At 40.5% G+C, this 22,952-nt stretch overlaps 1 protein-coding gene across 2 annotated transcripts in view; it reads right to left on the reverse strand.

Moving 5' to 3' along the window:
• The window catches only part of SEPHS1 (selenophosphate synthetase 1), a 153,834-nt gene that overhangs the window by 68,741 nt on the left and 62,141 nt on the right, over positions 1-22,952 (reverse strand). For both annotated transcript variants that reach the window (XM_053716487.1, XM_053716486.1), the window contains one exon: positions 22,202-22,309. In XM_053716487.1, coding sequence (XP_053572462.1) covers positions 22,202-22,309 — 108 coding nt within the window. The remainder of the gene's footprint in view (positions 1-22,201; positions 22,310-22,952) is intronic.

Genomic DNA, 22,952 nt, shown 5'->3' on the forward strand with positions numbered 1-22,952 from the left:
CAGTAATAAGCTGCACTGGGGGGGGGATTAAGGGGTCTATGTAGGGAGTTTTTCTAACATTGTATTTAAAATAAGATGATGGAAAATAAGGACAAAACAAGCTCAGAAAGAGTTTGGGAATGATATAGAAATGTGCCTACACATAAGCAGGAACAAATGCATATTCTGGGGTTAGCGGGGGGCTTCCTCTCTTGATCAGAAGTGAATAGCCTACAGGCACTGTACTTTACTTTTAGAGTAATGTGTAGGGTATCACCCTAATGCCCAAATAGCTTGTCACAAACAGTATTGCTCTGGGAGACCAGACAGGATTTCATTAATCTGTATTGCCTTTCTTTGTTAGTGAAGTTCAGTTATACAATAAGTAATGAATGCAGATCTATTTTGAAGCACCAGGGAATAAGCTGGGGATTTATGAGTACATTTGAACAAGTATTTGCTTGTAATATTTTTTTTGGTCATAACAGTGAACTTTGTTTTGGATTTTTATTTCTACCCATACTGGTTTGTTTTTACTTCGTGAACAACATGGGTGAAGTTTTTGGAGTGGGTGCATACGTAAGAGTTCATTAAAGGGACATGAAACCCAATTTTTTTCTTTTGTGATTTAGAAAGAGCATGCCATTTTAAACAACTTTCTAATTTACTTCTATTATCTAATTGGTTTTATTCTCTTGATATTCTTTGCTGAAAAGCATATATAGATAGGCTCAGTAGCTGCTGATTGGTTGCTGCACATAGAAGCCTTGTGTGATTGGCTCACTAATGTACATTTCAATTTCTTCCATAAAGGATATCTAAAAAATGAAGCTAAATAAATAATAGAAGTAAATTGGAATATTGTTTAAATTTGTATTCTCTATCTGAATCATGAAAGAAAAATTTTGGGTTTAGTGTTCCATTAATATTAGTATAGTAATATAATATAGTATATTTCAATATATACTTTATTATTAGGTGGCCAAGCAACGAAGTTAAGTTATTGTTAGGATTATTAATATTATTATTTGTATTCCACCAAGCTTTTTATTCAATTGCCCATAACTGCTTAACTGCTTGTGCAAAGCTCTTGAAATCAGGTATGCTGGTAAAGCCTATTGCTCTGCTACATCTCATGCAACATTGAATTTATAGGTCATATGGTCTGGCAGCCATATTGTTTTTTGCAACCAATTTCGATAAATGCTTAAAAAATATTTTGCTCGGCAATTGCTTATGTTATAACTTTGGAATTTGCTGTGCTCACTGCTGCTATTATCTAGAATTGCTATTGCTCAAGAGAAGTGCCTTGGTCATATGATGTGGCAGCCATATTGTATTTTGTGAAAATCTTCAAACATCGTCTTCTCTTAAACCGCTGAGTGCAATGAAGCGCAATTTTGCACACATGGTCCTCTGCCAAGTTTGTTCAAACTGTGATTTTTCCATAATCAACATGGCTGCCACAAGACATTAACCTTTTTATCGACGTTTTATTGCGTAAATTTCCACTTTATGCATTAGTTTTACAAATATTTAACTATATTACAGTGTAGCAGACACATGATTACACATAGTCATGACCCCTAAAGGCAATATTGCAGTCAAAATTCACACTATGCAGTCGCCTTCGTGAAATAAAACATTTGCAAATTTTCATGAAACTTCTTCAAAATGTAGAGGTCTACAGTGAGCATTAGTGTGGGCAATTTGAAAGCCATACATTACACAGTGTGGCAGCCATTCCGTTTGCCCTATTTTTTAAAACCTACAAAAATCTTTTTCTCCAAAACCGCTTATGACACAGATTTGAAATTTTGTTTATAGAATTATCTTATGACTAACATTCAGATTTGTTCAAGAGAAGTTGATAGGTCATGTGGCTTGGCAGCAATTTTGAATTGTTCAAAAATGCTTAACAATATTTTTAAATTAATAATAAAACAAAAACAGTTTTACGAAAATGCTTTATTTTTACCATGTTTATTGACATCTATGGTGAGAACTATTGTGCATAATATGGAGGCTGTATATCATATGATTTGGCAGCCATCTTGTTTTACGTAAAAAATAAAAAAAATCTATTTTCTCTGCAACCGCTTACGTTAGAACTGTGAAACTTGCTGTATAACCTTATATTGAAGGAATTAGTCACAAGCTGTGGCAGCCATATTGGTTTATGGAAAAATTATGAAAATGTGTTCTCTTTGCAACCGCTTATCTTAAAGCTGTGAAATTTGCTATATTACCATATATTGTGACCTTAAGTTACATCTGTTCGTGTTGAAAGTATTAGTCATATGGTGTGGCAGCCATCTTGAAAAATGCAAAAGTGTGTTTTTTTCCCCAACTGCTTATGTAAGAATTGTAAAAATTTGCTTTATAGCTTTATATTGTGACTTAGCTGCTTGTAATGCCATTGCAAAGGTGATGCGCTTGGCCACCTCTATTGCTGCTTGCAGCTATATTTATTATTATTATATTACTATCTTTGCTATATTGTTCCGTTGTTCTGTGACTTTTTTTAATTGGTCACTAAACTCAGAATTTATCAACGTATGAAATAGGATTTCAGCTTGAATTGTTTAATGCACATGTGCAATAAAAAAAAAAAAAAAACACAGATTGGGGGTAGGTCTTGCCTTAAAGGGCCATAAAACCCAAAATATTTATTTAATGATTAAGACAGAGCATACATTTTTAAACAACTTTAAAAATTACTTATTTTTTTCTTATTTGCTTCATTATCTTGGTGTCCTTTGTTGAAAAGCATATATAGATAAGTTTAGGAGCTGGGAGCTAGCTGTTGATTGATGTCTGCACATATATGCCTCTTGTGATTGGCTTATTGATGTGTTCAGCTACTTTCCAGTAGTGCATTGCTACTCCTTCAAGAAAGGATACCAAGAGAGCAAAGCAAAATTGATAATAGACGTAAATAAAAAAAATGTTTACAATTGTAAAATTTATCTAAATCATGAAAGAAAAAAAGAAAAAAATGTATGCTTACCTGATAAATTTATTTATGTCTGGATATAGTAGTCCACGGCTTGAGTGATTACTGTTGGGAATATCCCATCTGGCCAGCAGGATGCAAAGAGCACCACAGTTAAACTGTTAAGTATCACTCCCTTACCCACAACACCCAATCATTCGACCAAAGGGAAATGGAGAAAAAGGAGTAACACAAGGTGTAGAGGTGCCTGAGGTTATTTTTAAAAGAACAACTGTCTTAAAATAAAGGGTGGGGTCGTGGACATATCCGGAAATAAATACATTTATCAGGTAAGCATAAAACAAATTTATGTAAGAACCTGATAAATTCATTTCTTTCATATTGGCAAGAGTCCATGAGCTAGTGGCGTATGGGATATACATTCCTACCAGGAGGGGCAAAGTTTCTCAAACCTCAAAATGCCTATAAATACACCCCTCACCACACCCAAAATTCAGTTTAACGAATAGCCAAGAAGTGGGGTGATAAGAAAGGAGCGAAAGCATCAAACAAGGAATTGGAATAATTGTGCTTTATACAAAAAAATCATAACCACCACAAAAAGGGTGGGCCTCATGGACTCTTGCCAATATGAAAGAAATTAATTTATCAGGTAAGTTCTTACATAAATTATGTTTTCTTTCACGTAATTGGCAAGAGTCCATGAGCTAGTGACGTATGGGATAGCGGATACCCAAGATGTGGAACTTCCACGCAAGAGTCACTAGAGAGGGAGGGATAAAATAAAGGCAGCCAATTCCGCTGAAAAAATAATCCACAACCCAAATCAAAAAGTTTTAATATTATAATGAAAAAAACTGAAATTATAAGCAGAAGAATCAAACTGAAACAGCTGCCTGAAGTACTTTTCTACCAAAAACTGCTTCAGAAGAAGAAAAAACATTGAAATGGTAGAATTTAGTAAAAGTATGCAAAGAAGACCAAGTTGCTGCTTTGCAAATCTGATCAACAGAAGCTTCATTCCTAAAAGCCCAGGAAGTAGAAACTGACCTAGTAGAATGAGCCGTAATCCTTTGAGGCGGGATTTAAACGACTCCACATAAGCATGATGAATCAAAGACTTTAACCAAGATGCCAAAGAAATGGCAGAAGCCTTCTGACCTTTCCTAGAACCAGAAAAGATAACAAATAGACTAGAAGTCTTTCTGAAATCTTTAGTAACTTCAACATAATATTTCAAAGCTCTTACTACATCCAAAGAATGTAAAGATCTCTCCAGAGAATTCTTAGGATTAGGACACAATGAAGGGACAACAATTTCTCTACTAATGTTGTTAGAATTCACAACTTTAGGTAAAAAATGTAATGAAGTCCGCAACACCGCCTTATCCTGATGAAAAATCAGAAAAGGAGATTCACAAGAAAGAGCAGATAACTCAGAAACTCTTCTAGCAGAAGAGATGGCCAAACGGAACAAAACTTTCCAAGAAAGTAATTTAATATCCAGAGAATGCATAGGTTCAAACGGAGGAGCCTGTAAAGCCCTCGGAACCAAATTAAGACTCCAAGGAGGAGAGATTGACTTAATGACAGGCTTAATACGAACCAAAGCCTGTACAAAACAATGAATATCAGGAAGATTAGCAATCTTTCTGTGAAAAAGAACAGAAAGAGCAGAGATTTGTCCTTTCAAGGAACTTGCAGACAAACCTTTTTCCAAACCATCCTGAAGAAACTGTAAAATTCTAGGAATTCTAAAAGAATGCCAAGAGAATTTATGAGAACACCAAGAAATGTAAGGCTTCCAAACTCTGTAATAAATCTTTCTAGACACAGATTTACGAGCCTGTAACATAGTATTAATCACTGAATCAGAGAAACCTCTATGACTAAGTATTAAGCGTTCAATCTCTATACCTTCATATTTAATGATTTCAGATCCTGATGGAAAAATGGGCCTTGAGATAGAAGGTCTGGCCTTAACGGAAGAGTCCAAGGTTGGCAACTGGCCATCCGAACGAGATCCGCATACCAAAACCTGTGTGGCCATGCTGGAGCCACCAGCAGCACAAACAAACGCTCCATTAGGATTTTGGAAATCACTTTTGGAAGAAGAACTAGAGGCAGAAAGCTATAAGCAGGTTGGTAATTCCAAGGAAGTGACAACGCGTCAACCGCTTCCTCCTGAAGATCCCTGGAACTGGACAGATACCTGGGAAGTTTCTTGTTTGAATGAGAAGCCACCAGATCTATTTGGAAGTCCCCATATTTGAACAATATGAAGAAATACCTCTGGGTGAAGAGACCATTCGCACGGATGTAACGTCTGGCGACTGAGATAATCCGCGTCCCAATTGTCTATACCTGGGATGTGAACCGCAGAGATTAGACAGGAGCTGGATTCCGCCCATACAAGTATCCGAGATACTTCTTTCATAGCCTGAGGACTGTGAGTCCCACCTTGATGATTGAAATACGCCACTGTTGTGACATTGTCTGTCTGAAAACAAATAAACAATTCTCTCTTCAGACAAGGCCAGAACTGAAGAGCTCTGAAAATCTCACGGAGTTCCAAAATGTTGATTGGTAATCTCGCCTCCTGAGATTCCCAAACCCCCTGCGCTGTCAGAGATCCCCATACAGCTCCCCAACCTGAAAGATTCGTATCTGTTGAGATCACAGTCCAGGTTGGACGAACAAAAGAGACCCCTTGAATTAAACAATGGTGATCCAACCACCAAGTCAGAGATCGAACATTGGGATTTAAGGATATTAATTGCGATATCTTTGTATAATCCCTGCACCATTGGTTCAGCATACAAAGCTGGAGAGGTCTCATGTGAAAACGAGCAAAAGGGATTGCGTCCGATGCAGCAGTCATGAGACCTAGAATTTCCATGCACAAAGCTACCGAAGGGAATGATTGAGACTGAAGGTTTCGACAAGCTGAAACCAATTTCAGACATCTCTTTTCTGTTAGAGACAAAGTCATGGACACTGAATCTATTTGGAAACCCATAAAGGTTACCCTTGTCTGAGGAATCAAGGAACTCTTTGGTAAATTGATCCTCCAACCATGTCTTTGAAGAAACAACACAAGTTGATTCGTATGAGATTCTGCAGAATGTAAAGACTGAGCAAGTACCAAGATATCGTCCAAATAAGGAAATACCGCAATACCCTGTTCTCTGATTACAGAGAGAAGGGCACTGAGAACCTTTGAAAAGATCCTTGGAGCTGTTGCTAGGCCAAAAGGAAGAGCAACAAACTGCTAATGCTTGTCTAGAAAAGAGAATCTCAGGAACCGATAGTGGTCTGGATGAATTGGAATATGAAGATATGCATCCTGTAAGTCTATTGTAGACATATAATGCCCTTGCTGAACAAAAGGCAGAATAGCCCTTATAGTCACCATTTTGAATGTTGGTATCCTATATATTTTTAGATACAGAACTGGTCTGAAAGAATTCTCCTTCTTTGGTACAATGAACAGATTTGAGTAAAACCCCAGACCCCGTTCCAGATCTGGAACTGGCACAATTACCCCAGCCGACTCCAGGTCTGAAACACATTTCAGAAACGCCTGAGCCTTTACTGGGTTTACTGGAATGCGTGAGAGTAAAAATCTTCTCACAGACGGTCTTACCTTGAAACCTATTCTGTACCCTTGAGAAACAATGTTCTGAATCCAAAGACTTTGAATCGAATTGGTCCAAACATCTTTGAAAAATCGTAACCTGCCCCCTACCAGCTGTGCTGGAATGAGGGCCACACCTTCATGCGGATTTGGGAGCTGGTTTTGACTTTCTAAAAGGCTTTGATTTATTCCAGACTGGAGAAGGTTTCCAAACGGAAACTGTTCCTTTAGGGGAAGGGTCAGGATTCTGTTCCTTATTCTGACGAAAGGAACGAAAACGATTAGCCCTATATTTACCTTTATATTTTTTGTCCTGAGGCAAAAAGGCTCCCTTCCCCCCCAGTAACAGTTGAAATTATTGAATCCAACTGAGAACCAAATAATTTATTACCTTGGAAAGAAAGAGAAAGCAACGTTTACCTTAGAAGTCATATCTGCATTCCAAGACTTAAAGCCATAAAGCTCTTCTAGCTAAAAAAGCTAAAGACATATATCAATCCTAATGATATAAAAAATGGCATCACAAACAAAGTTATTAGCATGTTGAAGTTTAACAAATTAGAAGTTTAACAATGCTATAAGCATTATGGTCTGACACTTGTTGCGCTAAAGCCTCCAACCAGAAGGTGGAAGCTGCAGCCAAAGAAATAGCAGGTCTAAGAAGATTATATACATAAATAAGCCTTCCTTAGAAAGGATTCAAGCTTCCTATCTAAAGGATCCTTAAAAGAAGTACTATCTGCCGTAGGAATAGTAGTACGTTTGGCAAGAGTAGAGATAGCCCCATAGAAAAATTTTATTCATATGCATTTTCCCAAAAAATGAAACTGACAGTCTGAAAGAAGGAACACTGATTATCCTGAATCATGGCAAATATAAGTTTAAAACATATATTTAGAACTTTACATATAAAGTGCCCAACCATAGCTTAGAGTGTCATGAATAAAATAAGACTTACTTACCCTAAGACACTCATCTACATATAGGTAGATAGCCAAACCAGTACTGAAACGAGAATCAGTAGAGGTAATGGTATATAAGAGTATATCGTCGATCTGAAAAGGGAGGTAGGAGAAGAAATCTCTACGACCGATAACAGAGAACCTATGAAATAGATCCCCTAGAGGAAGACCATGGTATTCAAATAGGCAATACTCTCTTCACATCCCTCTGAGATTCACTGCACTCTGAGAGGAAAACCGGGCTTCAGCCTGCTGCGAAGCGCATATCAACGTAGAAATCTAGCACAAACTTACTTCACCACCTCCATGGGAGGCAAAGTTTGTAAAACTGAATTGTGGGTGTGGTGAGGGGTGTATTTATAGGCATTTTGAGGTTTGGGAAACTTTGCCCCTCCTGGTAGGAATGTATATCCCATACGTCACTAGCTCATGGACTCTTGCCAATTACATGAAAGAAATTTTGTTTTTCTTTCCTAAGATATGGTGAGTCCACGGCTTGAGTAATTACTGTTGGGAACCAATACCCAAGCTAGAGGACAGGGATAAATATTAAGGGACAAGACAGGCAGTCCTAAACAGAAGGCACCACCGCTTGTAGAACCTTTCTCCCAAAAGAAGCCTCAGCTGAGGCAAATGCATCAAATTTGTAAAATTTTGAAAAAAGTATGTAGAGAAGACCAAGTTGCAGCCTTGCAAATTTGTTCCACAGAAGCAGAAGAAGAAGAGGAAACAGATCTTGTGGAATGAGCTGTAATTCTCTCAGGAGGCTGCTGTCCAGCAGTCTTATAAGCCAAACAAATTATACTCTGTAACCAAAAATAAAGAGTAGTAGCAGTAGCTTTCTGACCTTTACGCTTCCTAGTGAAACAGACAAAGAGAGCAGAGGACTGGCGGAAATCATTAGTCCCCTGTAAGTAGAATTTAAGAGCACAAACAACATCCAAATTGTGTAACAAACGTTCTTTGGAAGAAGAAGGATTAGGACACAGAGAGGGAACAACAATTTCTTGATTGATATTTCTATTAGAAATAAACTTAGGAAGGAAACCTAATTAGTACGAAGAACCGCCTTATCGGCATGAAAAATAAGATAAGGGGAATCACACTGCAGAGCTGAGAGTTCCGATACTCTTCCAGCAGAAGAGATAGCAACAAGAAACAAAACCTTCCAAGATAACTTAATGTCTATGAAATGCAACGGCTCAAGCTGAGCCAGCTGTAAAACTTTAAGAACAAGGTTAAGGCTCCAAGGAGAAGCAACAGACTTAAAGACAGGCCTGATTTTGACCAAGGCCTGACAAAAAGATTGCACATCCGCCAAATGTTTATGTAGTAAAACTGATAAAGCAGAAATCTGACCCTTCAGGGTACTTACCGACAATCCCTTCTCCAGGCCTTCCTGAAGAAAAGATAAAATTCTAGGAATTCTAATTCTACTTCAAGAGTAGCCCTTGGATTCACACCAATAAAGATATTTACGCCATATCTTATGGTAAATATTTCTAGTAACAGGCTTGCCAGCCTGAATCATAGATGAATGACTGACTCAGAAAAACGACGCTTAGACAGAATTAAGCATTCAATCTCCAAGCAGACAGCTTCCGAGAAACAAGATTTGGATGAAGGAAGGGACCCTGAATCAGGAGGTCCTTCCTCAGAGGTAGTCTCCAAGGTAGGGGAGATGAAGTCTCTACTAGGTCTGCAAACCAGATCCTGCGAGGCCATGCAGGGGCTACTAGAATCACTGACGCCCTTATCTGTTTGATACGAGCAATGGGTAAAATCTGAGTTTAGTGTTCTAAATTATTTTCTCGGCCATATTGCATTATTTTACTTCAAAAATTGGTATGGGGGTTTAGATGAGGGCTACCAAAAATACTGCAGTGTTTGTGTCTCTAAAAACAACAAGGGGAGCCATTTTTGGGGGGGTTTAAAGTCCCTGTTCTCCCCATAGACTTTCCACAGCCAACCAGCTCTGCTCACCTACATGGATACATTGTATCAAACCCTCAGCCTACAGGTTTTTATACATTTGTAACTGTTTACAAAACAGGGGCACTTTCATTCATTAAAGTTTAGAAGGCAGCCGTTTTGATTAAAAACTTACCTTTGGTTTTTTCACAGCCAGAGCAGCTTCCCCCACCGGAGATCCTTTCTTCACGTCTTCAATGACTAATCCAGCTTCCTCCAATTACGGCATGGCCTCCGGCAATGACTACCCTGGGGGGAAAGCCGTGATTGGAGGAACTGGATTAGTCATTGACGACATGTGAAGAGAGGATCTCGGGGTGGGGGAAGCTGCTCTGGCTGTGCAAAGAAGAGAGGTAAGTTTTTAATCAAAATGACTGCTTTGTAAACTTTGATGAATGAAAGTGCCCCTTTTTTTAATAGTATTTTTAAAAAACTGGCTTTCATTCATCAAAGTTTACCTTCACTTTAAAGCAGCTCTGTCAGTACCCACTGTACAAACTGCTGAGAAAATAATGCTCATATATCACAGCCTTAAAAGGCAGTATAGCACCTGGTCACAGTCTTAAAGGGACAGGCAAAAACCCGCACAACTTTCAAAGGGTCAACTAGCACCACATGCACATTGTCTTAAAGGTACAGATCGCAGTAATGTTCATGCAGCGCAACCTTAAAGGGCAGCTGGATAACTGTGCACACAGTCTTAAAGGGACAGATTGCAGTAAAGTTCACGCATCGCAACTTTAAAGGGCAGCTCGGCACCTGCTCACATAGTCGTAAAGGGGCAAGCCCACACAACCTTTAGTGGGTAAACATGCACAGTTTTAAAGGGAGCAATAGTATGCATCCACACGTGATGCACGCAGCCTTAAAGGGAAGCTCTGTCTTAAGAGGACAGTGGTACGAGCACGCACATAAACACACAGAGAACTCACAGCCTTTAAAGGGACAACTTGCACCACATGCACACAGCATTAAAGTGACAGATCACAGTAATGTTTAGGCAGCGCAACCTTAAAGGGCACCTCAGCACCTGCGCACAGCCTTAAAGTGACAGATCACAGTAATGTTGACGCAGCTCAACCTTAAAGGGCAGCTCAACACCTACACACAGAGCCCTAAAGGGGCAGATAACAGTAATGTTCACGCACCTCAACCTTAAAGGGCAGCTTGGCACCTGCTCACACAGTCTTAAAGGGGCAGGCACACACAACCTCTAGTGGGTAAACACACACCTTTAAAGGGAGCAATAGTATGCATCCATACACAATGCACACAGCCTTAAAGGGATGCTGTGTCTTAAAGAGACAGGGGCACGTGCGCGCGCACACACACACACTGCACTCACAGTTTTTAAAAGGACAACTTGCACGCAACACACACAGCATTAAAGGATCAGCTCACACCATGCACACCTAGTGCAGCCTTAAAGGGCAGCTCACCACCTGCTCACACAGTCTTAAAGGGGCAGGAACACACAACCTTTAGTTGGTAAAGTCACACTAGACGCATAGTGTTAAAGGGAGCGATAACAGTATACATCTGCATGCAACACGCACAGCCTACCATTAAAACTGTGTGTGTGTACAGTGGGAGCTGCCCCTTTAACCCCTTGAGTGCTAATGATGGCTCAGAGCAGTCATAAGCACTCAACTACCTTTTTTTGCAATCTGGGGGCCCCTATCCGCTCCTACTCTGGAGATTGGGCCTGTATACTGACAGGCATCGCCGGGGCTTCCCGTTACGTGCAGTGACGTCACAGCGCAACTTTATTTAAAATTGTCAATACAAAGTATAGGGAAAGGGGGCATGCTGCTTAGAAACCTGTATCTCAGGTGCATGTGATGCAAGTTGTCCATTTAAAGGCTGTGAGTGCTCTTTGTGTGTGTGTATGTGTGCGTGCACGTGCCACTGTCCAGTTAAGACAGAGAGTCCCTTTAAAGCTGCGCTAGGTGTGCATGGTGTGAGCTGATCCTTTGGTGCGTATGGTGCAAGTTGTCCTTTTAAAGACTGTGAGTGAAGTGTGTGTGCATGTACCACTGTCCTTTTAAGACAGAGGGTCCCTTTAAGGCTGTGTGCGTTGCGTGTGAATGCATACTATCGATCCCTTTAAAACTGTGTGTGTTTACCCACTAAAGGTTGTGTTCTCAAGTGCCGAGCTGCCCTTTAAGGTTGCGCGCTGTGAACATTACTGTCATCTGTCCCTTTAAGGCTCTGTGCGCAGGTGTTCAGGTGCCCTTTAAGGTTGCGCTGCCTGAACATTACTGTGATCTGTCCCTTTAATGCTGTGCGCATGTGGTGCAAGTTGTCCCTTTAAAGGCTGTGAGTGCTCTGTGTGTTTGTGTGCGTGCACGTGCCACTGTCCTGTTAAGACAGAGCGTCCCTTTAAGGTTGCGTGCATCACATGTGGATGCATACTATCGCTCCCTTTAAAACTGTGCATGTTTACCCGCTAAAGCAGAGCTTTTTAAACCTACATCATTTTGTGACACAGTAATTCAATTGTACTAGCAAACAGGAGGTTAAACGAACTTGTTTTAAGAGATACGGACACACACAATGATATAATAATGAAATGTATTTACAAGTAACAGTAAGTATGTGCAAGAATTAAAAAAACAGTTTAATAACACCAATAGCTACTTACTATTTTAATGGGATGTATGAGGTTGATGGGATGAACACAGTTTCTGAATATTTGGTGGAATATTAGATAAAGACACTCGCATTTTATCATCAAGCATTTTTAAAGGGACACTCAAGTCAAAATTAAACTTCATGATTCAGATAGAGCAGCAATTTTACAACTTTCCAATTTACTTCCATTAACAAAAACAGAATTTATGTTTACCTGATAAATTACTTTCTCCAACGGTGTGTCCGGTCCACGGCGTCATCCTTACTTGTGGGATATTCTCTTCCCCAACAGGAAATGGCAAAGAGCCCAGCAAAGCTGGTCACATGATCCCTCCTAGGCTCCGCCTACCCCAGTCATTCGACCGACGTTAAGGAGGAATATTTGCATAGGAGAAACCATATGGTACCGTGGTGACTGTAGTTAAAGAAAATAAATTATCAGACCTGATTAAAAAAACCAGGGCGGGCCGTGGACCGGACACACCGTTGGAGAAAGTAATTTATCAGGTAAACATAAATTCTGTTTTCTCCAACATAGGTGTGTCCGGTCCACGGCGTCATCCTTACTTGTGGGAACCAATACCAAAGCTTTAGGACACGGATGAAGGGAGGGAGCAAATCAGGTCACCTAAATGGAAGGCACCACGGTTTGCAAAACCTTTCTCCCAAAAATAGCCTCAGAAGAAGCAAAAGTATCAAACTTGTAAAATTTGGTAAAAGTGTGCAGTGAAGACCAAGTCGCTGCCCTACATATCTGATCAACAGAAGCCTCGTTCTTGAAGGCCCATGTGGAAGCCACAGCCCTAGTGGAATGAGCTGTGATTCTTTCGGGAGGCTGCCGTCCGGCAGTCTCGTAAGCCAATCTGATGATGCTTTTAATCCAAAAAGAGAGAGAGGTAGAAGTTGCTTTTTGACCTCTCCTTTTACCGGAATAAACAACAAACAAGGAAGATGTTTGTCTAAAATCCTTTGTAGCTTCTAAATAGAATTTTAGAGCGCGAACAACATCCAAATTGTGCAACAAACGTTCCTTCTTTGAAACTGGTTTCGGACACAGAGAAGGTACGATAATCTCCTGGTTAATGTTTTTGTTAGAAACAACTTTTGGAAGAAAACCAGGTTTAGTACGTAAAACCACCTTATCTGCATGGAACACCAGATAAGGAGGAGAACACTGCAGAGCAGATAATTCTGAAACTCTTCTAGCAGAAGAAATTGCAACTAAAAACAAAACTTTCCAAGATAATAACTTAATATCAACGGAATGTAAGGGTTCAAACGGAACCCCCTGAAGAACTGAAAGAACTAAATTGAGACTCCAAGGAGGAGTCAAAGGTTTGTAAACAGGCTTAATTCTAACCAGAGCCTGAACAAAGGCTTGAACATCTGGCACAGCTGCCAGCTTTTTGTGAAGTAACACAGACAAGGCAGAAATCTGTCCCTTCAGGGAACTTGCAGATAATCCTTTTTCCAATCCTTCTTGAAGGAAGGATAGAATCTTAGGAATCTTAACCTTGTCCCAAGGGAATCCTTTAGATTCACACCAACAGATATATTTTTTCCAAATTTTGTGGTAAATCTTTCTAGTTACAGGCTTTCTGGCCTGAACAAGAGTATCGATAACAGAATCTGAGAACCCTCGCTTCGATAAGATCAAGCGTTCAATCTCCAAGCAGTCAGCTGGAGTGAAACCAGGTTTGGATGTTCGAACGGACCCTGAACAAGAAGGTCTCGTCTCAAAGGTAGCTTCCAAGGTGGAGCCGATGACATATTCACCAGATCTGCATACCAAGTCCTGCGTGGCCACGCAGGAGCTATCAAGATCACCGACGCCCTCTCCTGATTGATCCTGGCTACCAGCCTGGGGATGAGAGGAAACGGCGGGAACACATAAGCTAGTTTGAAGGTCCAAGGTGCTACTAGTGCATCCACTAGAGCCGCCTTGGGATCCCTGGATCTGGACCCGTAGCAAGGAACTTTGAAGTTCTGACGAGAGGCCATCAGATCCATGTCTGGAATGCCCCACAGCTGAGTGACTTGGGCAAAGATTTCCGGATGGAGTTCCCACTCCCCCGGATGCAATGTCTGACGACTCAGAAAATCCGCTTCCCAATTTTCCACTCCTGGGATGTGGATAGCGGACAGGTGGCAGGAGTGAGACTCCGCCCATAGAATGATTTTGGTCACTTCTTCCATCGCTAGGGAACTCCTTGTTCCCCCCTGATGGTTGATGTACGCAACAGTTGTCATGTTGTCTGATTGAAACCGTATGAACTTGGCCCTCGCTAGCTGAGGCCAAGCCTTGAGAGCATTGAATATCGCTCTCAGTTCCAGAATATTTATCGGTAGAAGAGATTCTTCCCGAGACCAAAGACCCTGAGCTTTCAGGGATCCCCAGACCGCGCCCCAGCCCATCAGACTGGCGTCGGTCGTGACAATGACCCACTCTGGTCTGCGGAATGTCATCCCTTGTGACAGGTTGTCCAGGGACAGCCACCAACGGAGTGAGTCTCTGGTCCTCTGATTTACTTGTATCTTCGGAGACAAGTCTGTATAATCCCCATTCCACTGACTGAGCATGCACAGTTGTAATGGTCTTAGATGAATGCGCGCAAAAGGAACTATGTCCATTGCCGCTACCATCAACCCGATCACTTCCATGCACTGAGCTATGGAAGGAAGAGGAACGGAATGAAGTATCCGACAAGAGTCTAGAAGCTTTGTTTTTCTGGCCTCTGTCAGAAAAATCCTCATTTCTAAGGAGTCTATTATTGTTCCCAAGAAGGGAACCCTTGTTGACGGAGATAGAGAACTCTTTTCCACGTTCACTTTCCATCCGTGAGATCTGAGAAAGGCCAGGACTATGTCCGTGTGAGCCTTTGCTTGAGGAAGGGACGACGCTTGAATCAGAATGTCGTCCAAATAAGGTACTACAGCAATGCCCCTTGGTCTTAGCACAGCTAGAAGGGACCCTAGTACCTTTGTGAAAATCCTTGGAGCAGTGGCTAATCCGAAAGGAAGCGCCACGAACTGGTAATGCTTGTCCAGGAATGCGAACCTTAGGAACCGATGATGTTCCTTGTGGATAGGAATATGTAGATACGCATCCTTTAAATCCACCGTGGTCATGAATTGACCTTCCTGGATGGAAGGAAGAATAGTTCGAATGGTTTCCATCTTGAACGATGGAACCTTGAGAAACTTGTTTAAGATCTTGAGATCTAAGATTGGTCTGAACGTTCCCTCTTTTTTGGGAACTATGAACAGATTGGAGTAGAACCCCATCCCTTGTTCTCTTAATGGAACAGGATGAATCACTCCCATTTTTAACAGGTCTTCTACACAATGTAAGAATGCCTGTCTTTTTATGTGGTCTGAAGACAACTGAGACCTGTGGAACCTCCCCCTTGGGGGAAGCCCCTTGAATTCCAGAAGATAACCTTGGGAGACTATTTCTAGCGCCCAAGGATCCAGAACATCTCTTGCCCAAGCCTGAGCGAAGAGAGAGAGTCTGCCCCCCACCAGATCCGGTCCCGGATCGGGGGCCAACATTTCATGCTGTCTTGGTAGCAGTGGCAGGTTTCTTGGCCTGCTTTCCCTTGTTCCAGCCTTGCATTGGTCTCCAAGCTGGCTTGGCTTGAGAAGTATTACCCTCTTGCTTAGAGGACGTAGCACTTTGGGCTGGTCCGTTTCTACGAAAGGGACGAAAATTAGATTTATTTTTTGCCTTGAAAGGCCGATCCTGAGGAAGGGCGTGGCCCTTACCCCCAGTGATATCAGAGATAATCTCTTTCAAGTCAGGGCCAAACAGCGTTTTCCCCTTGAAAGGAATGTTAAGTAGCTTGTTCTTGGAAGACGCATCAGCCGACCAAGATTTCAACCAAAGCGCTCTGCGCGCCACAATAGCAAACCCAGAATTCTTAGCCGCTAACCTAGCCAATTGCAAAGTGGCGTCTAGGGTAAAAGAATTAGCCAATTTGAGAGCATTGATTCTGTCCATAATCTCCTCATAAGGAGGAGAATCACTATCGACCGCCTTTATCAGCTCATCGAACCAGAAACATGCGGCTGTAGCGACAGGGACAACGCATGAAATTGGTTGTAGAAGGTAACCCTGCTGAACAAACATCTTTTTAAGCAAACCTTCTAATTTTTTATCCATAGGATCTTTGAAAGCACAACTATCCTCTATGGGTATAGTGGTGCGTTTGTTTAAAGTGGAAACCGCTCCCTCGACCTTGGGGACTGTCTGCCATAAGTCCTTTCTGGGGTCGACCATAGGAAACAATTTTTTAAATATGGGGGGAGGGACGAAAGGAATACCGGGCCTTTCCCATTCTTTATTAACAATGTCCGCCACCCGCTTGGGTATAGGAAAAGCTTCTGGGAGCCCCGGCACCTCTAGGAACTTGTCCATTTTACATAGTTTCTCTGGGATGACCAACTTGTCACAATCATCCGGAGTGGATAATACCTCCTTAAGCAGAATGCGGAGATGTTCCAACTTAAATTTAAATGTAATCACATCAGGTTCAGCATGTTGAGAAATGTTCCCTGAATCAGTAATTTCTCCCTCAGACAAAACCTCCCTGGCCCCATCAGACTGGGTTAGGGGCCCTTCAGAAACATTATTATCAGCGTCGTCATGCTCTTCAGTATCTAAAACAGAGCAGTCGCGCTTACGCTGATAAGTGTTCATTTTGGCTAAAATGTTTTTGACAGAATTATCCATTACAGCCGTTAATTGTTGCATAGTAAGGAGTATTGGCGCGCTAGATGTACTAGGGGCCTCCTGAGTGGGCAAGACTCGTGTAGACGAAGGAGGGAATGATGCAGTACCATGCTTACTCCCCTCACTTGAGGAATCATCTTGGGCATCATTGTCATTGTCACATAAATCACATTTATTTAAATGAATAGGAATTCTGGCTTCCCCACATTCAGAACACAGTCTATCTGGTAGTTCAGACATGTTAAACAGGCATAAACTTGATAACAAAGTACAAAAAACGTTTTAAAATAAAACCGTTACTGTCACTTTAAATTTTAAACTGAACACACTTTATTACTGCAATTGCGAAAAAACATGAAGGAATTGTTCAAAATTCACCAAATTTTTACCACAGTGTCTTAAAGCCTTAAAAGTATTGCACACCAAATTTGGAAGCTTTAACCCTTAAAATAACGGAACCGGAGCCGTTTTGAACTTTAACCCCTTTACAGTCCCTGGTATCTGCTTTGCTGAGACCCAACCAAGCCCAAAGGGGAATACGATACCAAATGACGCCTTCAGAAAGTCTTTTCTAAGTATCAGAGCTCCTCTCACATGCGACTGCATGCCATGCCTCTCAAAAACAAGTGCGCAACACCGGCGCGAAAATGAGGCTCTGCCTATGCTTTGGGAAAGCCCCTAAAGAATAAGGTGTCTAAAACAGTGCCTGCCGATATTATTATATCAAAATACCCAAATAAAATGATTCCTCAAGGCTAAATATGTGTTAATAATGAATCGATTTAGCCCAGAAAAAGTCTACAGTCTTAATAAGCCCTTGTGAAGCCCTTATTTACGATCGTAATAAACATGGCTTACCGGATCCCATAGGGAAAATGACAGCTTCCAGCATTACATCGTCTTGTTAGAATGTGTCATACCTCAAGCAGCAAGAGACTGCTCACTGTTCCCCCAACTGAAGTTAATTGCTCTCAACAGTCCTGTGTGGAACAGCCATGGATTTTAGTGACGGTTGCTAAAATCATTTTCCTCATACAAACAGAAATCTTCATCTCTTTTCTGTTTCTGAGTAAATATTACATACCAGCACTATTTCAAAATAACAAACTCTTGATTGAATAATAAAAACTACAGTTAAACACTAAAAAACTCTAAGCCATCTCCGTGGAGATGTTGCCTGTACAACGGCAAAGAGAATGACTGGGGTAGGCGGAGCCTAGGAGGGATCATGTGACCAGCTTTGCTGGGCTCTTTGCCATTTCCTGTTGGGGAAGAGAATATCCCACAAGTAAGGATGACGCCGTGGACCGGACACACCTATGTTGGAGAAATGTGCACAGTCTTTTTATATTTACACTTTTTGAGTCACCAACTCCTACTGAGCATGTGCAAGAATTCACAGAATATATACGTATATGCATTTGTGATTGGCTGATGGCTGTCACATGATACAGGGGGAGTGGAAATAGACATAACTTTGCAATTTATTTAATAAAAATCTACTACTCATTTAAAGTTCAGACTAAGTGCTATTGCATTGTCTTCTTATCATGCATTTGTTGATTATGCAAATCTATCTGGTCCTTTAAGCTTCCACTTCCTATCCATATATGAAGAGCAGGAGCAGCAATGCACTACTGGGAACTAGCTCCTTACTGGTAGCTGCACATGCATGCCTTTTGCCATTGGCTCACCCAGTGTGTTCAGCTAGCTACCAGTAGTGCATTACTGCCTTCAACAAAGGATACCAAAGAGAATGAAGCAAAAATTAATAACAGAAGTAAATTGGAAAGTTGCTTTAAAATTATATATTCTATCTGAATCATGAAAGAAAAATATTGGGGTTCATGTCCCTTTAAAATGGAACACAGCATTAAATAAACTATCATCTACAAATAAGCTTAAACTGCCTTAAACTGTAAATGTGGTATTCCCTGTTAGACACAAGATATGTTTCCTGTATAACTATTGCTATTGGCAGTCTGTATGAAAGTTAAAGGGACAGTCTAGTCAAAATTAAACTTTCATGATTCAGATAGGGTATGCAATTTTAAACAACTTTCCAATGTACTTTTATCCCTTGGTGGTATTTTTAAAAAGATAAACCTGGGTAGGTTTAAACTGATATCTAAACCATTGAAAACCGCCTCCTAGCTCAGAGCATTTTGAAAGTTTTTCACAGTTAGACAGTACTAATTCACGTGTGTCATATAGATACACATATTAATATAACTGTGTTGGATACGCAAAACTGGTGAATGGGTAATAAAGGGATTATCTATCTTTTTAAATAATTAAAATTCTGGTGTAGACTGTCCCTTTAAGTATCATGCCGTCTTAGCAGCATTCTTGTGATTTATAGACGTCAGCTTCTTACTTATGTCAGTTGTAGAAGAAGCAATATCTCCTTCCACTCCAGTCAGTGCCAGATCAGGATAAATGAACCAAATGGACAATTAAACCAATTTTTCTTATGGTCTGTCCTGTCGCTGCCCATATTTCCCTCTCCCCAAGGGGTGCAAGGAAACAAATCTCCTCAAAACTCCAAAAGCCAGAAGAGCAATTGAATGAATCCCTTCACTAGATTACAAAGAATTTGTGATAGGAAGAACATTGAAGGGCGACAGTTACTTAATAAAATCTATGTGATTATCCAATAATATTATACAGTACCAATAAATTTAAACATTGTTTACTGTTCTCTAAAGTAAAGTATAATCATAAGACAAAGCAATGGAAATTTTTTTTGTTTATTTATTTACTTATAAAATATTTTAGCAGGAAGGATACATTGAGATTTCTCTCGTTTTCAAGTATGTCCTTTAAGATTGTTCCGTCTGACTCTGAGAAGCTTCCTTAGAATTTTAAATTCTATTTCAAGCCTTTTTAGGAATCAAACAGCTCCCAGTGTTTCCACAAAATTATTAACATACATAGGGGCAGATTTATCAATGTCTGGCAGACATGATCCGCTGTAGCAGATCATGTTCGCCAGACATCGCTGAATGCCGACAGCATATGCTGTCGGCATTTAACATTGCTCAAGCAGTTCTGGTGAACTGCTTGTGCAATGCCGCCGCTAGCAGGGGGTGTCAATCAACCCGATTGTATATGATTGGGCGGATTGATGTCCGCAGCCTCAGAGGATGTGTACATGTTAAGGAGCAGCGATCCTAAGACCTCTACTTCTTAACTGCTGTGTCCGGCGAGCCTGAAGGCTCACGCAGAAACAGCTGCATTGGGGCCGATGACAGCTTGTTAAATCTGCCCCATAGAGTAAAAATGCCACTCACAATCTTAGACCTGCTGTGCTTAAACCTTGGAAAGGTGGAACGCTGGAGACTCTGCAAAAAATAAAACTACTTTGACTTTTGCATTTAAAGGGACAGTCTATACCAGAATTTTTATTGTTTTAAAAGATAGATAATCCCTTTATTACCCATTTCCCAGTTTTGCATAACTAACACATTTATAATAATATACGTTTAACCTCTGTGATTATCTTGTATCTAAGCCTCTGCAAACTGCCCCTTTTTTCAGTTCTTTTGACAGACTTGCAGTCTAGCCAATCAGTGCCTGCTCCCAGATAACTTCTCATGCACGAGCACAGTGTTATCTATATGAAATACGTGAACTAACACCCTCTAGTTGTGAAAAACTGTTAAAATGCAATCTGAAAGAGGTGGGCTTCAAGATCTAAGAAATTAGCATATGAACCTCCTAGGTTAAGCTTTCAACTAAGAATACCAAGAGAACAAAGCAAAATTGGTGATAAAAGTAAATTGGAAAATTGTTTAAAATTACATGCTCTATCTGAATCAAATTACTGAGAGCAAATTACTAGAGCAGTGCTTTCCAAACTGTGTGTCGGGACACACTAGTGTGTCGGCAGCAGTGTGTAGGTGTGCCCCTGCTTCAGCACAATTTTTTTTAAATTTAATTGTTTTAAAAAAAATGTTTTTTTGTTTCTGACTTTCCGCCTGCCTGCTACGCATATCACATGGTTGACACGTGATTGATACCTTGGGGGTCTCAGATCATCTTAACCTATTGGCGCAGCTCAGTGGGAACTGAAAGTTTTCCCATTGGTGGCTTTGGCGGCACATTGGCTCCTGACTGCACGTGTAGTCTCCTTAATTGGCTCGTGCTGCATGTGTAGTCAGTGAGTGGGACAGCAGTGTGTTTGCAGCGCGGGCAGTAGTCAATCGCACTCACCGAGCTCTGAGGGCGGCAGCTTAAACGCTGAGCTGAAGTCAGAAGTCAGTGGGGTTTTTTTGACACTAGCTCCTAGTAGTGCATTGCTGTTCCTGCTCTTGATATATGGATAGGAAGGGGAAGCTTAAAAATGCGAGTGTCTAATATTCCACCAAATATTCATAAACTGTGTTCATCCCGTCAACCTCATACATCCCATTAAAATAGTAAGTAGCTATTGGTGTTATTAAACTTTTTTTTAATTCTTGCACATACTTACTGTTACTTGTAAATGCATTTCGTTATTATATCATTTATTTATGTGTCCGTATCTCTTAAAACAAGTTAGTTTAACCTCCTGTTTGCCAGTGCAACTGAATTACTGTGTCGCGAAATGACGTAGGTCTAAAAAGTGTGTCACCAACTTGAAAAGTTTGGAAAGCTCTGTACTAGAGAGACAAGTGGAAGGTGAAGACTAGTTCACAGATAAGTAGAAAACAGTATAAAACTAAGCCTCCCTGAGAGAAAGCAGTTTTCAGAGGTATTAGGCAGCAAACAAAATATAACATTATTGCTATATACATTCAACACTTAAAATATTTTTGCGTATAAGTTTGTGATTGGTTAGCAAAGGTCCTTTTGTTCTGGTTGATAAGGGAATCATTGGGGGGGGGGGGGGGAAAGAACACCAAAAAAAAACAATTTACCAATGGGACCAAAATGTTGCATTATTCATTGCAAGATACAAAGGTACATTTATTGTGCAGCTTTTGTGTTTAAAGAGACATTAGATTTTTATTTGCATAAATCTTTTGTAGATGATCCATTTATATAGCCATTTTGTAATAACATTGTGCTGATTTTCAGACTCCTAATGAAACCCCACAGTGTCAGATGTATACATGTGTTTACAGACTCCTGCTGGCTCCTGTTTATGTTATGTGTCTTTTCATATGCAGGGAAGTGGAGGGGGGAAGTGTCTGCTCTTTTTGTTTACCCAGCACCTTTCAGTGGGTGTCCCAGACTACCTCATCAAAAGAGCTAAACTGGGAGCTTCTAAGTAAGTTTTTAAAAGGTTTTATACTGGATGTTTAGATCAGTATCTGTGCATATTCATCTTTAATAAATACACTTACCCGATCAGTCAGTTTATTACTAACACCAAGAAGCATCAGCATGTTGTCGCATTCAGTTACTCCCATAGCATACAGGTCACTTAGTACATTTGCACAAGCTATTCGCCCCTAGGAAGACAGGTATAGGACAATAAGACTTTAGATGGGACATACCTCATACATTACATATTTATTTTTTATTTTATTTTTTCATAATTAAAATTTCACTATTCAGTCAGAGAATGTCATTTGTAAAAATGTTCCTATTTTCTCCTATTAAGTTTGCTTCGTTCTCTTGGTATCCTTTGTTGAAAAGCATACCTAGGTAGGCTCAGTAGCAGCGATGCACTACTGGGAGCTGGCTGTTGAATGCAAGTATTTGCCCCTTGTCATTGGTTCACCAGATGTGTTCAGCTAGCTCCCAGTAGTGTACTGTGGTTTACTCTTCAAAGGATTCCCAGAAAAGAAGCAAACATGATAATATAAGTAAACTGGGAAGCTGTTTAAAATTGCTGCTCTGTCTCAATCATGATTCATGATTCAGATAGAGCAGCAATTTTAAACAACTTTCTAATTTACTTCCATTAAAATGTGCACAGTCTCTTTATATTTACACTTTTTAAATCACCGGCTCCTACTGAGCATGTGCAAGAATTCACAGAATATACTGTATGTACAGTATATGCATTTGTGATTGGCTGATGGCTGTCACATGATACAGGGGGAGTGGGAAAAGAAATACGTTTGACATTTGTCAGAAACAAATCTACTA

Source organism: Bombina bombina, chromosome 6 (genome assembly GCF_027579735.1).
Source record: "Bombina bombina isolate aBomBom1 chromosome 6, aBomBom1.pri, whole genome shotgun sequence".
Lineage (NCBI taxonomy): Eukaryota > Metazoa > Chordata > Amphibia > Anura > Bombinatoridae > Bombina > Bombina bombina.